This window comes from Notothenia rossii (genome assembly GCF_949606895.1).
Source record: "Notothenia rossii genome assembly, chromosome: 4".
Lineage (NCBI taxonomy): Eukaryota > Metazoa > Chordata > Actinopteri > Perciformes > Nototheniidae > Notothenia > Notothenia rossii.
The window spans coordinates 31,164,987-31,180,202 of NC_136902.1; the positions used below are offsets into that span (position 1 = coordinate 31,164,987).

At 40.6% G+C, this 15,216-nt stretch overlaps 1 protein-coding gene across 2 annotated transcripts in view; it reads right to left on the minus strand.

Annotated features, from left to right (window-relative positions):
* Positions 1 to 346: 346 nt before the first annotated feature.
* The window catches only part of vstm2la (V-set and transmembrane domain containing 2 like a), a 59,237-nt gene continuing 44,367 nt past the window's right edge, over positions 347 to 15,216 (minus strand). For both annotated transcript variants that reach the window (XM_079674104.1, XM_079674105.1), the window contains exons 2-4: positions 12,560 to 12,729; positions 9,938 to 9,982; positions 347 to 3,614 (exon numbers count right to left, since the gene is read on the minus strand). In XM_079674104.1, coding sequence (XP_079530230.1) covers positions 3,165 to 3,614; positions 9,938 to 9,982; positions 12,560 to 12,729 — 665 coding nt within the window. In that variant the 3' untranslated portion in view covers positions 347 to 3,164. The remainder of the gene's footprint in view (positions 3,615 to 9,937; positions 9,983 to 12,559; positions 12,730 to 15,216) is intronic.

Here is a 15,216-nt window from a genome sequence, read left to right on the forward strand (position 1 = left end):
TCATCGCTCCGTAATGAATGTATGAGGCTTCTAGAGTGAAACACGATCGCCACGTGTTTTGTATTTAGCTGGCCTGGCTTAACGCTAGCAGAGCGCCTCTTTATCTCTTACTGCGCTGTTGCTATTTATGCTGCTGCCAGGGCTGCCAGTGGCACCATTAGTCATCCGCAGCATGGGAGTGGGGCTGGGGCTGTGGCAGCACCGATTACACAACGCCTAATGTTTTTCCTTAAGCACACTAGCAGGGACCAAAGCTAAACCCAAGCTAACGTCGACGAATACCCACACTAACCTTTTGGATATTTTCATACCCTTTAAATCAATAAGAAAAGGACCATAGATTAACTGTTGTTTCATATACAATTTATTTCATTTCATAAGCCATACACTTAAGAGTGAGACCAAACATTCTAGAAGAAATGTACATGTTTCCTTCTTTTTTTTCTTACAGTGACTTCTTAGAATCTTTACAAAACATCAAATCGCCATTGGAATAAAAACAACCCCACTCACTGATCATTGCTCCACCCTCTCAGATTACTGGGTCTGCCAATTAGGCGCATTCACACCGCAGTACTTTTCCCACAAAGGTTCATGAGAATTTAGTTCATCAGAACTCTTTAGTTCTGATGAATTTAGTACAGATCGCGTTCACACCGGAATAAATCCCTGGAGGTGGATTAGGCAAATGAAGCCGCTGACGTCACTTCTTCTTCTTCTGCTTTGGGTTTACTGGCAGGCCGCAAACAACTTCACGGCGTATACTGCCGCCTAAAATCCTCGGCCGGAAGTCCCCGGTTGTTGGGGACTGGCTTCAGTAGAAGCTGCTGGGACTCCCAGCCTTCCGAGTAAATCGCCAGAACGCCGACACCTCCTCATCTCCACCGCTCCCATGTTTTATTTTGTGTTGCCATAAATTAGTCTCTCTGCGTTTCTGCGCTGGGCTAATGCTAATAATGCTAATAAAATGGTGGCTTCACAACACTTTTTTTGAGTTTTACGGGGCGTGGTTTGCAATCCGCCCAGCCAATCAAAAATATAGCTATTTTCTCACAAGAGAGCCGCATGAGAGTCCCTGCTCTCTAGCAGGGACGGAAAAGGGGGTACAAAGGTTCTCATTAACTCATTTTAGTTCCGGCTCTTTTTGGTGTGAACGCGACATTTCGGAACTATATCGGAACTAAAGTGGGAAAAGTACTCCGGTGTGAACGCGGAATAACAGGAGGGGTGTACTCCTGTCATGAAGCAAAGAAGTAAAGCCCTGCATGGCCTTGAGACACGTTATTTTGAGGCAGTATCAAGAGCCAATGGAAGAGGAATAGGGCCACATGAAAAAAATGTTTGGGGGATGTTCTGAGAAAAAAGTCAGAATTCTGAGATTAAAGTCAGAATTCTGATTTAAAAAATAAATAAATAAATGTTAACATCCCCAAAAAATAAATAATGTGGCCCTAATCCTCTTCCGTATATAAATATAAGTGTTTCCCTAACAACATTTCTCTCTTTTTTTTCAAGGTTGTATCCGGTATTATTTCCCACTTTCACTTTGTCCCATTTTACCCTTTCAGAATGCTTTTCGCAAGCAAAGAGATTATCATCGAGTAACAAAACTGGCAGATGTAAAAAGGCCTTTCCAATCTTCCTGAACTGCACAAAAGTAATTCCACGCTTGAAACAAGGTAACACTCATGTTGGCGGCCTTGCACATACAGTACAGTAGTTTCATAAATACTGCTTTAAGTACTAAGATACATAAGGGGAACCCCTTTCTGTGCAGCTATGAAAAGAATATGTCATTCATCGGTCTGTACAGCACTTCTGGAGAGCAGTCAAGCAACAGAAAACTGCTTTTAAAAACTATTTGAAAGGACTTTAAAGTAGAAAAAAAAAAGAATGGATATTTCTTTATTTAACCGAATACATAAATGACAAAATACCCTAACACTGTCTTTGTGTATGGTTGGTTGAAAAAGTTTTTAAGAAAATTACTGAACATGCACTCACTTTATTTCATATTATACAGTCATATATACAGAGTGGATTAGAGGCTTGTAGTGGAGAGGATTGAGGCGTTTTAAATGATTGATGAGCATTTTAAATAAGGGAACTAAGCTTGGATAGGAATATAGCAACACTCTTCCCAAAAAGATAACACTTTTTCATTGATTTCTAGACAAGGAGTATATTCAGAGGCACACTAAGTCAGATTTTTTAATTTAGTAGCACGGATTTTGATCTTTTCGTGGCTTTCCAAACTGTTAATCTTCCCTATGATTGATTTCTCTCAGCCTGAACGGCCATGAATGGATTTAACCTGCGGAGGCGGTCAACAAAAATCACATTTTCTATTGGGCTGCAGATTCATGATCTCAAAAGAAGAATACAGCCTGTGATGTGCTTTGTTAGAAACCCCACACTTTCCACACCGCCACTCCAAGGCAAATGAATTGAGGCTGTATCTGTCCTTGATGAGCACTGCAGCTCTGGGACCTTGATGAGTTTCTGCTGAAGAAAGCATGTTTCTTTCCCCTGCGAGTAAACACAGAATACGTTGCTGAAGAATCAGCTGCATAAAGATTCGTGATCGTTGTTTAAAACATAAAAAAGATGCAGATGAATGTAAAAACGCTAAGGAATCAGACTCGGAAAAAGATTTCCAGGGAAGAATTACTGGCGCTTTAGCTTCATTCAGTGCACTCTCAGAAGAAAAGGAACATTGTTATTTTACTGGGCATAGACCCAGTTGCAAAAAGTTTAAATCCTTTTTTTCTGAGGGTGTATTAAACGAAAGAGTAAGGCAGTGGAAGAAGAATGAGCCTGAAAGCAGGGTTGTGTCATTTACAGTATCTTAAGAGTCGAACAAAGCATGAGTTATAGTAAGTCTTTTTTTTTTTAATAAGTGCTGAGGCCAGAAACAATGGAGCTGCTTAGATCTACCCATCAGCCCCTCTTTGCTGAACGTCATGAAGCAGACAGTCCATGCACAGCAAGAAAAAGCTACGTTCCCCAGCACAGTTTACAGCACCGTGCTCTGAATAAGCCATTTCTAGGCATTCTGGATTTGTGCACATGCTCGCACTGTGTGGGAAGAATAGCTTTTTATGCGGTGACACACATCATGTAATGCAATCCTTGTGTAATCTATCACTCAGGTGTAATAATGTCTACAGCTTGCAGCTTGGCTCGTTGGAGCAGTCATTGTGGTTCCTGTCCACGTCCCTCTTCCTCAGCTCCCTGCCCGCCTTGTGCTGCTGGCTGCTGCCGCTGTGGCTGTGGCCGTGGGGGGGGACCGCCGCCGCCGATGGCCGCCTGCCGTGCTCCTGGTGGTTCCCATGGCTCTGGTGATGGACGTGCTCTTTGGCGCCGCCGTGGGACTCGTCCTCGAATGCGGCCCCTCCCTTGGTGTCGTCCAGGGCTTCGAAGTTGTCGCTGTTGGTTCCCTCTCTGACGGCGCTCTCCGGCACCACCTGCAGACGGGCTCTGACGCGGTGGTGGCGCGAGCCCACGTCGTCACTGAAGTCGATGACGCGGCACTCGTAGGTGCCCTCATCCGACGTCTTGACCCGGGATAGCCGCAGTTTATGGGAGATGTTGCTTCCTACAACCTTAACAACCTGGTAGAGATAAACAGATGAAAATAAATAAATCATTTGATTACACCGGGAAATAAACCTACTTAATACAAGCTTGAAGAACTTTTGGTGGCAACATATTTGGCAATTACAGGACAATGTAGGGGTGGGCGATATTGAAAAATATATTATCACGATATTTTTCAAGCAGTATCACGATAGACGATATACTGTATATCACGATATTTTTTCATGTCGGTTATTATGGTTATTTTTCAAGTTACTTAACAGTATAAACCACCTACAAGGTAACAAAAACAAAAAGGAGTAACAGACCAAAATAGCATGTCAAGCTGGTTTTATTTCTGAAATGAATCCCTGAATGAACAATTCAACATTTTGATATGGCTTCAAGGCACAGTTTCTCAGTATAAAAATGAACTTTCTGAGGTAGCACTAGCAGTGAACATCAATAAACATGAAAAGGAGGGTAAAACATAACTAAGTAAAACATAAAACATCAATGAGGAAAAGTCAGTGCCAAACAATTAAAATGTAAACTTTAGACTTGAAGTGCAATAAAAGACTTTAGCATAACTGAAGGGAAAAACTATATAAATACCTTATTGATAAAATATAAGCCAACAGAATCAAACAAGACAATAAATAAAGTGCAATACTGTCTGAATCCTGACTAGATAGCTTTAGAGCATGTCTTTCACATCAGTTTATTTTTTTTATAGTTTCTTTTCAAAAATAAAAAATTTCAATCTTTTTTTCTTTTTTTTATCACGATAGATACGGTATCTCTGAAAAAGCATATCGTGGAGACCTAATATCGTCACGAAGATATATATCGTCATATCGCCCACCCCTAGGACAATGTCAAAAATATCAGTCAAAAAGTAAAGGAATACCAAGTGGAAAAAAGTTATATTATAGTATGTCGTAAAATGTGAAAAACATCCATAGTTGTGTATGTCGGAAATACTATAAAAATGTCATAGCGTAGTGTGTTGAAGGAAGGTCATGAACAAATTGATCCAAAAAAGAATAGAAAAGTCATATAACATGTCCTAAAATAATAGAAAAGTCATATTATTGTAAATGACAGTATACAGTATATTTTAGACATACTATACCAACGGTTTTTTTTTTGGTATATTTTCCACATACCATACTATGCCATTTAAAAAAAAAAATGTTGCAGTTTTTTTGCACATTTTTGACATACTATACCAGTGTTTTTCAAAGTAGGGGCCCCGATCCCCCGGGAGGGCGCCAGGGGGGTCACGCAAAGTTTGAGGGAAACGGGATCTTTTTTTTTTTTTTTTAAGTTTACATTTTTTTTTTTTTTTTAATGTTATTAATAACTGTATATCTATCAATCTATGTGTCCTTTGATGCCAATCTTTTAATATTTTTTGTTTTTGAATCACACGACCGCCCTTCAAGCCAATCAGAATTGAGCTGCCGCGACCTAGAGTGAAACTGAGTATCTGCTCAGCTTTTGGAGCAAGTGAGAGCTCGTGAATATTTCGCTCTGCAGCTGGATAAGAGCACAGATGTAGCAAATGTCGCAGAATTGCTTGCATGCATCAGATGTATTTCAGAAGACAACTTTGTTGAGGAAATATTATTTTACAAAGCGCTGGAAGGTAGGACCACATGAAGAGACATTTTTAGATGAGTACATCATCTCAAATGGACTTGACTGGTCTCGTTGTGTGTGTTCAGATGGGGCAGTGGGGCTATGACAGGCAAAACAAGCAGAGTGACAGCTTTGATCAGGCAGAAGGCCCCAAATGTAGTGGCAACACACTCCATGCTCCATCGCGAGGCACTTGTAGACATAATTTAAAGAAATTGCAACAGGGGGGTCCCCGCCAGAGCATAATACTATATGGGGGTCCTTGGCATGGCAAAGTTTGGGAACCCTTGTACTATACTACATAGTTTGGTAATATTTTTTCGACATACCACACAATGTGGTCTTTTTGTATATTTTTGACATACTATAATATGTCGTTTAAAAATATTTTGGCATACGATTATGTTAGAAAAATATCACTCGGACCGGCTTGAGCTTCAATATCAGGATACATGTATTTATCATCCTCTCAAGAATGGAAGTAGTCCTCACATACAGAGCATATGGGACAACTAATTCCTGAACAGTGTCCTTCACATGCTTACAAGAGAGTGTTACAATCACAAGATGGAGGCATACCGGTTCAAAGCAGTATACAATGTTCAGTTCAGATTAGCTAAGACCCACGTCAGAAATGATCATGCTTGTCATATGTCTATCTCCATGGAGGCTGAATCATCATGTTAATCTCATAGCTATAATATGCCTAAAACAGTGTGTCCTGATCAGTGGCGTCGCCTGGCCTGGGCTTTAGCCACGAAGGTTTTTTCTGTAGCCCCGGACAATTCTCCCTCAATAAAATAATACATTAACCGTGCTTTACCTGAAACTCATCATGACACTAGAGAGGACGGCAGGATTGTAATTTCCCATGTTCAGTGAATGCAACAGAGGCAAGACACCAGACCAATCAGAGAGTTGCATCATGGAAATACAGTACAATTACTTCTGGGTCTGTGTTTCATTCAAGCTCGGCTCTGTGTATTGTGTGGCAATAGCGCATTTAGTGTGATTGAGCAAGAGAGAGCGCGCACCGGTGCCAGCAGGGACCATGGGGCACCAGTGGCAGGGACTGTGTGGTTAGCATCTGGTTAGCTAGCTGCACTAACGGAGGAGCTGTTTCCACAACAAGCTGGAGGAGAGTCCTCTCCAGTCAGACTGAGAGACCCAGGTGAGCTAAAGGACTGTTTAGATAGTTAACTTAAGTCTAAGTTATCTCAGTGGGTCTCAAACGGTTCGGTCACAAATTATGTAAAATATTATTTCCGAGGCACACGTTTACACGATCATTATAGTTATAAAAACAATAAGAGAATAAATGAAAAACCATTATAAAATACTATATGACAGTAAAACAAGAATACAGTTTAAAAGGGAAGTGATTTGTAAAATATCCATAAAGAAAAAGAAAATCTGCTTCCAGTTCTGTTTCATATGGATGTTGAGAGATGTAACTATAGATCTCTTAATTTTGCTCTCAAAGTGCACCAGATTGATGCATTTAACTTCAACATTTAAAAGAAAATCTTCCGGGGGCAACATGCCCCCGGACCCCCCTAGAGGAGGTGAGGACCCCCTAGAGGATGTTAGGTCCAACCACTTCACCTCTGCTTACACCTATATGCTGTGAGCTGATTATCGAGCCTTCATTGTAAGAGACGTGGGTGCACTGTGTATGTGCGTGTGGGGAGTGTTGCAGTAGAAAATTCAACTGTAGTGCCCCATACCTTAATGGGAAACCCTACATGTTTGAGCACCCTCTATGAAACGTCAAGCTACCCCACAGCACCCCCAAAAAGAAAATCTCTGGCACCACCACTGTGGGCTAAGCCCCGAATGTTTCCAGGTCCAGGAAACGCCCCTGGTCCTGATGCTCTACCAGAGGCCTGTACTACAAAGCCGGATTTTCGCTTAGCGAGCTAACTTCAGGGAAAACTCTGGGTTTCTGGTCCTACGACGCTGGTTCTCTTCTTAAGGGGCTAGATCTCCATGGTAACTTATGCTGAACGGCAAACCTGCTCCAGAGCAGGTTTGGTTCCAGAATAAGAGATCAACTCAGTGAAAGCACCGTCTGCTGACCAATCAGAGCTCCGTGTGCGGAGTTTAAAGCGAACAAGTCATATTACAGGATAAAGGAAATACAGAAAAACTGCTGTTGCAGGAAAGACGGCCGGCAAAAATCAACTGACTGTGAACAGGAAAATTAATAGAATATCACCTCCCATCTTCAGAGCAATCTGACTAATATAACATTAGCGTTAAGAAAGCTTACTTAAATATCTGCCACAACATAAGTAACCGGATCAAAGTGACATTACGTACAGTCCGCGCTGTGAGTGCAGACGTCAGTGTGTCCCATTAGCATTCATATCATATCACATCTTAATGTATCATATATTTCTGATATTTATCTGAGTCAGCTTCTCCAGCCGTATCTGGCCGTGCAACACTCACAGTGTCACATACTGTATGCAGAAGTATTATTTTAAGCAACACATTAAGTTGACGAAACACTCGAGTCAAATGTAATTAAAGTCAGATCGTGTCTTAGAAGGGGCAGTGATATCATAAACCTGTTAATGTACGCATTCAAACACTTTTTTTTTATACCAGTATTCACCTTGCAGGTGCAACTATGTGGCTTTGATCCTGGATAAAATATATAAATACAATGTGTTTTTTTTTATTTTTCGACATACCTTAAAATCTTGTTTTTTTGCATATTTCCCACATATTATACTATGTCGTTTCTTTGCATATTTTCGACATACTATATGTTGTTTTTCCTATATATTTTGGCATACTATACTATTTTGTTTATTTTCGACATACTATACTATGCCGTCATATACTGTGTTTTTTTTGCATATTTTCGACATGCTATGTCGTCTTTGAAATATATTTTCGACATACAATACTACCTCGTTCTTATATATTTTTGACATAATAGATATGTCGTTTTCTTATAGATTTTTTCGACACACATATTTTCAACATACGATACTACGTTTTTAAAAAATATATTTTCGACATACTATGTCAGTTTTTTGTATATTTTATAAATAACTAGGTAACTATAGAATAAATAGGGTAAGAGAAAATCGTATACTTGTATACTTTATCTTTTAGGCGTTTTAATATGTTCATTTAGGCAGATTTAGTAAAACACAATATATCTCTGAACTCTATGGATGCCTATCATAAATAATGCATATTTTGGAAGACATATACATGCAGTGATAGAGAGGTACAAAGAATATGAGAGCTTCAGCAAAGATGTATTGCAGCCTGGATTCACTCTAGAGCAGCTCTCAGCAAATTACTCCTACACACACACAAACACACACACTCAGACATAGCTACTGCTTAAAAAATATATGTGTGGCTTTTAAAGTAGAAGTAAAAGCTTTGCAAGTTCAAAGATAAGCGCTCTTGAGATGATGAGAGTCTGGAGACATCGTGGCATGTGACGCACTGAGATATAAATACAACTTTGTTTATCATCCACCTTCCTCTTTGTGACGGTAGCATGCAGTATGTGTGTTTGCTGCTCCCTGCATGTGTGTGTGACAATTAGTGGAAGCTCAATGCTGTTTGGTAGCACTATTCATCAGGCATGTTTTCATACTGCTGCACGAATGTGGGCCAACATTCATTATATACATAAACATCATAATGATTTTCAAACTGTACAGCCTGCAGTGTCACACACACACACACACACACACACACACACACACACACACACACACACACACACACACACACACACACACACACACACACACACACACACACACACACACACACACACACACACACACACACACACACACACACACACACACACACATTATAGCAAATCAGCAGCATCTAGCCTCATGGGAGGAAGAAGAGAGGCTTCATGTTTTCTGTGTGCTTTTGTTTTCTCACAACCCATCTTTGCATATGTGATATTTTTAACATAGCATTTTTTTTGTACTTTGACATACATAACTGCTTTGTAGCAATTTAAAGGGGCCCCATTATGCTCCTTTTTTGGTTCTTTTTTTGTATTGTGTGCTGCTTCTGTGACTGTGGGATTGTAGCCTTTGCAGACCATTTACATGCACAAAAACCAATGAAACAATACAGGAAAGGGAAACCCCCAAAATGCACATCAGGGCCCTTTTAAAAGTAGACAGTAGCATGTGTTGGTTATGTGAAGTAGTTCATACATCCTGCTGAATTCTACAATAAAAAGAAGTAACAAGTTCAATTGTAGTCACTTCTCTGTTGGGCCTGGCTGCTTGTTGCGGGAAAGCTGTGTGCCTAGACACCGGAGAAGATATAAAGACTTCTGCTGACTTCCCACACTGTCCCCCTCATTGTTTATTATTCAGATTGGGTGTGTACTCATAAAGATACAGGAAGTGTTTATGAGAATCCAAAGATGATGCATTGCAGGTGGTGCTCCCTTAAGGAGGACCCTCCCCCCCCACATTAGCGCTGCCGGCTCTTCGGCTGACACTGTGATTCTACATCCCATAAAGGACGGAGCGTCTACGGCAGCTGAAACTCAGATGTGTGTGTAACACAGCATAAGTACAACATCTGCTGATCATTCAGAGCAAGATGTTTTCATGTCATCATCAGGGTGTTGTGGCTCATTTCATAATATTACACCAAGGACAAACATAAGGCTTCTCTCAGAGAGGTTTAACAGATTACTTACACTTATTTTTGTAGCATCCTTTGGCGTCTCCTCATCAGGAGCCACCTAAAAAAAAATGTGATAGTGTTAAAAACATACAATGGGAATATATGAATCCAAAATTCAACAGAAAAAAAGATCACATTAATCCATGCGAGAAATGTACTACATAATCATTTGTTGGTTTAATTGAGCTAGGATTTCCTCAAATGTTGGTTTTTAGAGCATTATGCTTTAATCAGGAATGCTGTTTACCCTTTCTATTTTATAGCTGCATCAAATTGTTTGTGTTACTGTAGCTTTGTCAACAATCTAGCAGCTTTTTTCTGTCTTTTTTGATGACTAAAAGCTTCAAAAGAGTCTGAGAAGTCGAAATGAATGCTAATGTCTCTATGTTGCTAACACAAAGCAAAACACATTTCTACTTGGGGAAATTGTCATTGTTGCTGGACTGTCTCCCTGTATTTATTATTCTCTACCCCCTAATGGCCACCCATGTAATAATAATAATAACATAATTCAGCTTAAAAAGGACAAATAAAAGCTTTAATTTAAAATCACAGTACATAAAGTGTTGTACAACAAAGAGAGACCTTGGGAGGGATAATTGTATTTCAACTTGGATCTTATTTTTGTACATTTCAATTGGTACAAAGGGTACGAAACATAATAGTTTAAACAACCATCAACAGTTGAATAATCTAAACTACATATTGGGAAATGAAAACAGTGGGCACAATGAGCTCTGGTAACAATAATTCATTGCACAGAAAAACGGTCTGATCCACAACTGCAGTAAGAACTTTAAGTCCAATTTGACTTTAAACTGTGAGGGATATTTACCACTGTTTGAGTAATCATTTTGACTTTAAGCTTCATTTTATTGAGTTGATTGTTTAACTGCTTGTGTTTCTTTTCCTGTCAGACATCTTCTTTGAGCAATGTTGCAGTGTTCACCTTTAGATTATATAACTAACTTTATTGACCCAATTTTAGAATTTTTGTTACAGCAGCATTTAAAAAAGACATTGCTCATGAATTAAAAACAAACAAGCAGCCTTATTATAACTCTATAATAGACTATGTGAAGCTGACAATTGAGCGGCCCAACCAAGCAAGGAGGCAGAGGCAGAGAGTTCAAATATAACCCGGTGTGGGCATTTATTTCTCATGTCACCAGCCTCAATATGACTGTCCTCCCTGAACACAGTCAGCAGTTACAAGGATCACCCACACACTACCTGTCCACTGACAGGGAAAACAGAGCTTAAATACACACACTAATCAATCAACAAGACACAGGTGAGGGGGGAGGAGTCAACACAGGGCACCAAGTGAACACAATCAACCACAATGAAGCTATACAACCCATGACGGAGGCCGAGATCTATGGCCCCAAAGATCACCTTAGTGACATTTCCTCACCCCCGGAAGCACAGTGTCTTAAAAATCTTGGCTTCCCTGCAAGGTTTCTGCTTCACCTTGTGCAGCCTGGTTTCCTCAGGGGGGGGCGTGAAGTCAGAAGGAAGCTTCCCTTTCTTCCTCTTTGGGATCTGATTCTTCCTTTTTCCGGCGCTCCTGCTGGTTCTGCTGCCCGACGCGCTCTCTCTCCTGACGGATCTTTTCGGCCATTTTCACCCGCTCCTCCTCGGCTAGAAAAGCATCTTCCTGGTCTTTGATTTTCTTCTCCTCTGCCAGGCGTATCAGACGAGCCTCCTCCGCTAAGCGAATCTCCTCTTCCTTTCTCACCTTCCTCCCTCTGTAACTGGAGCTGCTCCTCTTTCTGCTCTTGCCCAAATCTCCAGTTCTCCGCCAGGATCTTAGATGCCTCAGCGGCAGAGTTAGTGCCCGTCGAGCCTCCAGCCAATCTGCCGTCTTGCCTCCGGAGTCTCCGTTCCTCTTCCATCATGGATTCCCGTTCCTGTACCTGTGCGAACTGCTGCTCACCGGCTGCAGGAGTGATCTCATCATCTCCCTCAGTTCCTCCATAATTTTCCCCTCCTCACTCGGTCAATCCCACTTCTGACACCAATTGTGAAGCTGACAATTGAGCGGCCCGACCAAGCAAGGAGGCAGAGGCAGAACATCCAAAATTATAACCCGGCGTGGGCATTTATTAAACTTGAGCACAGGACACAGCCTCAATCTTGCTGTTCCCGTGAGCACAGTCACCAGCCACAAGGATCTCACACACCTCTACGTAACAGAAAAACCCCAGAGCCTAAATGCACAACCCAATCAACCCAACAAGACACAGGTGAGGGGGGAGGAGACAACACGGGCCACCAGGTGCACACAATCAGCCGTAACAGACATGGGGGAAGGGGAACACTTTTCAGAATAAAACCAGCAAACAGAGACAGACAAACTAAAACACAGACAGATGCACAAACTACTTACACTTCGCCACCAACAAATCTACACAATCCGTAACGGAGGCCGAGATCTATGGCCCAAAAGATCACCTCCGTTACAGACTAACCTATTACTTCTAAATAAAAGATGAACACATTATAAAATGTGCAAAGAAGTTGCAGTTTAAAAAAAACGTTAAAAGTAATGAGTGAATATTTACACATGTCAATCATATCCCAAAAGAAAATTAGCATTAGAAGGCATTCAGAGTTCCTGTTATGGTCATACCTCATTGTTTGTCCAGGGCTGTCTGTCCGTCCAGTCCGCATGGTTCCTGATGTACCACCACTGGATCTCCAGGGAGTAGGAGGGGGTCCCGGCCCCTCTGAAGGAGCAGGCCATCTCCACGTCCTGACCGCTCTGAGCCATCATATCATGAGGCACCTCCGTGAACATGGCTGCACAGAGACAGACACAGAGACAGTCAACAGGTGTCAGTGTGATAACACATATTAAAGCAGCCCTAACACTGATCTCAAACATGGAAAAAGGTGACATCTTCCACAAGTTCCTGTGATGTTGAGATTGATTAAAAGGAGAGGTGGGGTGTGTGAGTGTGTGTGAAATAGTGAGGGAGGAGTAGATCATTTATGTTAATTACAAGTTGTTTCTAATTTTGGTGAAGGCTTTATGCTGTGTCTTTTGAGTAAAGATCCTACATCTAGTATTTTAACTTATAAAAAGCAACAAAGGCTGTCTGCATCAGCATTCAGGAAGATCCATTTTCACTGTGAACTGATTACAAAGAGGGTAGGTACATTTGCACAAGGCTTGATCTGGAATGTTGTGAAGATATACAAAGTCAAAGAAGACTTCAGTTACAGGTTTATACAGGATTACGTATTATGTTAGTGTTAGTTTGGAAGTGTAGAAAACTTGGAAAATGTCAGATTGACGACGACACTGGGAGAGCGCAGATGCTGCATTCAAAGGCTTCTTAGATAAGTTGAATATGTGAAACCACCATTTCGTCACCACATGAATTGCATCAAGAAGGTTGAATCTTAGATTATTAACGAAAATGAAACCTAATCTGTGCATCTGCCCCGTGATTTGGATCCCCACGGAAAGTAATGGTTTCTTCCTTGGCCCATGCTACACCTTTCCACAAAGTTTCATGACAATAAGGCCATTATTTTTTCTGTAATATAGAGGGAACAGAAAAACAGACCAAGCCAAAACACAACATCCTTGGCGGAGGTAACCATGTCAACTACTCTGAAGGCATGTACCATTTATGGCAGTGTTGTTGCAGCTGATATCAAATTGCCAGCACTATCTACAGTGGTGAACTCGTCCGGCATCTCCCCCTCCTGGGCAACTTTTTATTCGCCATACCTAAAGCGAACTTAGAACATTTGTCATGGGTAATTTGTGCTGTTACACTGAAGTAGTTATAGTTCTTACTGATGTCCAGAAGTCTCCAGTCAGTGCATTACATGTCTCTTGTGCCAATTTCTCTGCTTCACTACCATACATTTAATGGTGGAAATATGTGCTGGCATTACGGGAGGAAGTTAGGGTCAAACTTGGTAACAGGATTCAATTTCATACTTTCCTTTTTTTTCTTACACATCAAAGTTTACTGATTTATCGCAACGATTAACGTACGAACTTTAACAGCCCTATAAGGAATGATCCTACAGGAGAATCTTAACAAAACCCAACTTGCTTGGAGATGGACGTCTCTTCTACTTTACTAAGCCTTCTGCCACTGTGAGGACATAAAATGGGTGGATCGTTAGAAATGACAGGTCATTAATTATAGTATGACAAGAAAAGTGTACTCAACACTAACATTTCCTCTCGCAAATAAATGACAGGCGATACCAGCATCAGGAAGAAAGATTGTTTGAAAGGGGCAAGGTTTGACACGACACCTCTGCTACAAAAACAGACATTTGATTATTTACCTTAGAGAGCATAGTTTGCAGACATGAGTCCTGCTTAAAGAAATCTTCACAGGCACATTTACTGATTGCCTTTAAGCACATCTTACACTTTTTTTGCCATATAGAGTTACAGGAAAAAATTGTTTCACTTGATGGATTTTGCTATTATTTGTACAGCATGTGCTATACAAACAACATCAGAGTACAGTGCAAGTTATTGCAAAGCACAATGTTAACTGTACTTTGAGTTCATCAGGATGATTCTTTTTGCAGAGACTCATCCCCTTTTTCATAGGAAACGAACAAAACGCTTCACTTTCTGGTCCAGCAAACAGAATTCAGACCAAACTATGACATTTGCATTTGGTTAATTTAGTTCTAAGCTAACATTTTGCTACACTAATGTGTGATTCTAGTCCTTGGAGAATAATAAAATGTTTCCAGCTGTTAACTTGCATTCTGCTGTTCCATTTTGTTCCGCATTTCCGCTTCAAATAAAAAGTATTTTTCTTTTCTCTTGTTTTTTTTCCCCTCATTTTGTGTTGAGGTAATACAAAATAACTGGTACAGATACATTTAAGGTAAATATATCCAACCCTGGGTATAGTAGAAGAAACCTTGATTTACAAGAAGCACTACGGTTTATTTAAAATAATTATTAAAATATAGTGAAAATCGAATTGCCTTAAGACTGAAACTCTTTTATACAAGGTGGATGCAATCAATAGTTTTTTAATGAAAGGCAGTGACTAGCTCCAGAAATCACTTTATACAATTAATTGGAACTCCACTTTCAACTCCACTGTGACTGTTTCGTCAAGTGGGAATTCCCATGAAACTACAGTACTTTAGTAGACTTGTGTTTTTTCAATTGGGGAAATCCTGGGTCTCAGATTGATTCCAGAGCAAGATTATCAACACGTGATGTATGTAAAATTATCTATTTAACACCACTGAAGTGTATCCTCTAGGGCAGTGGTTTTCAAAGTGGGG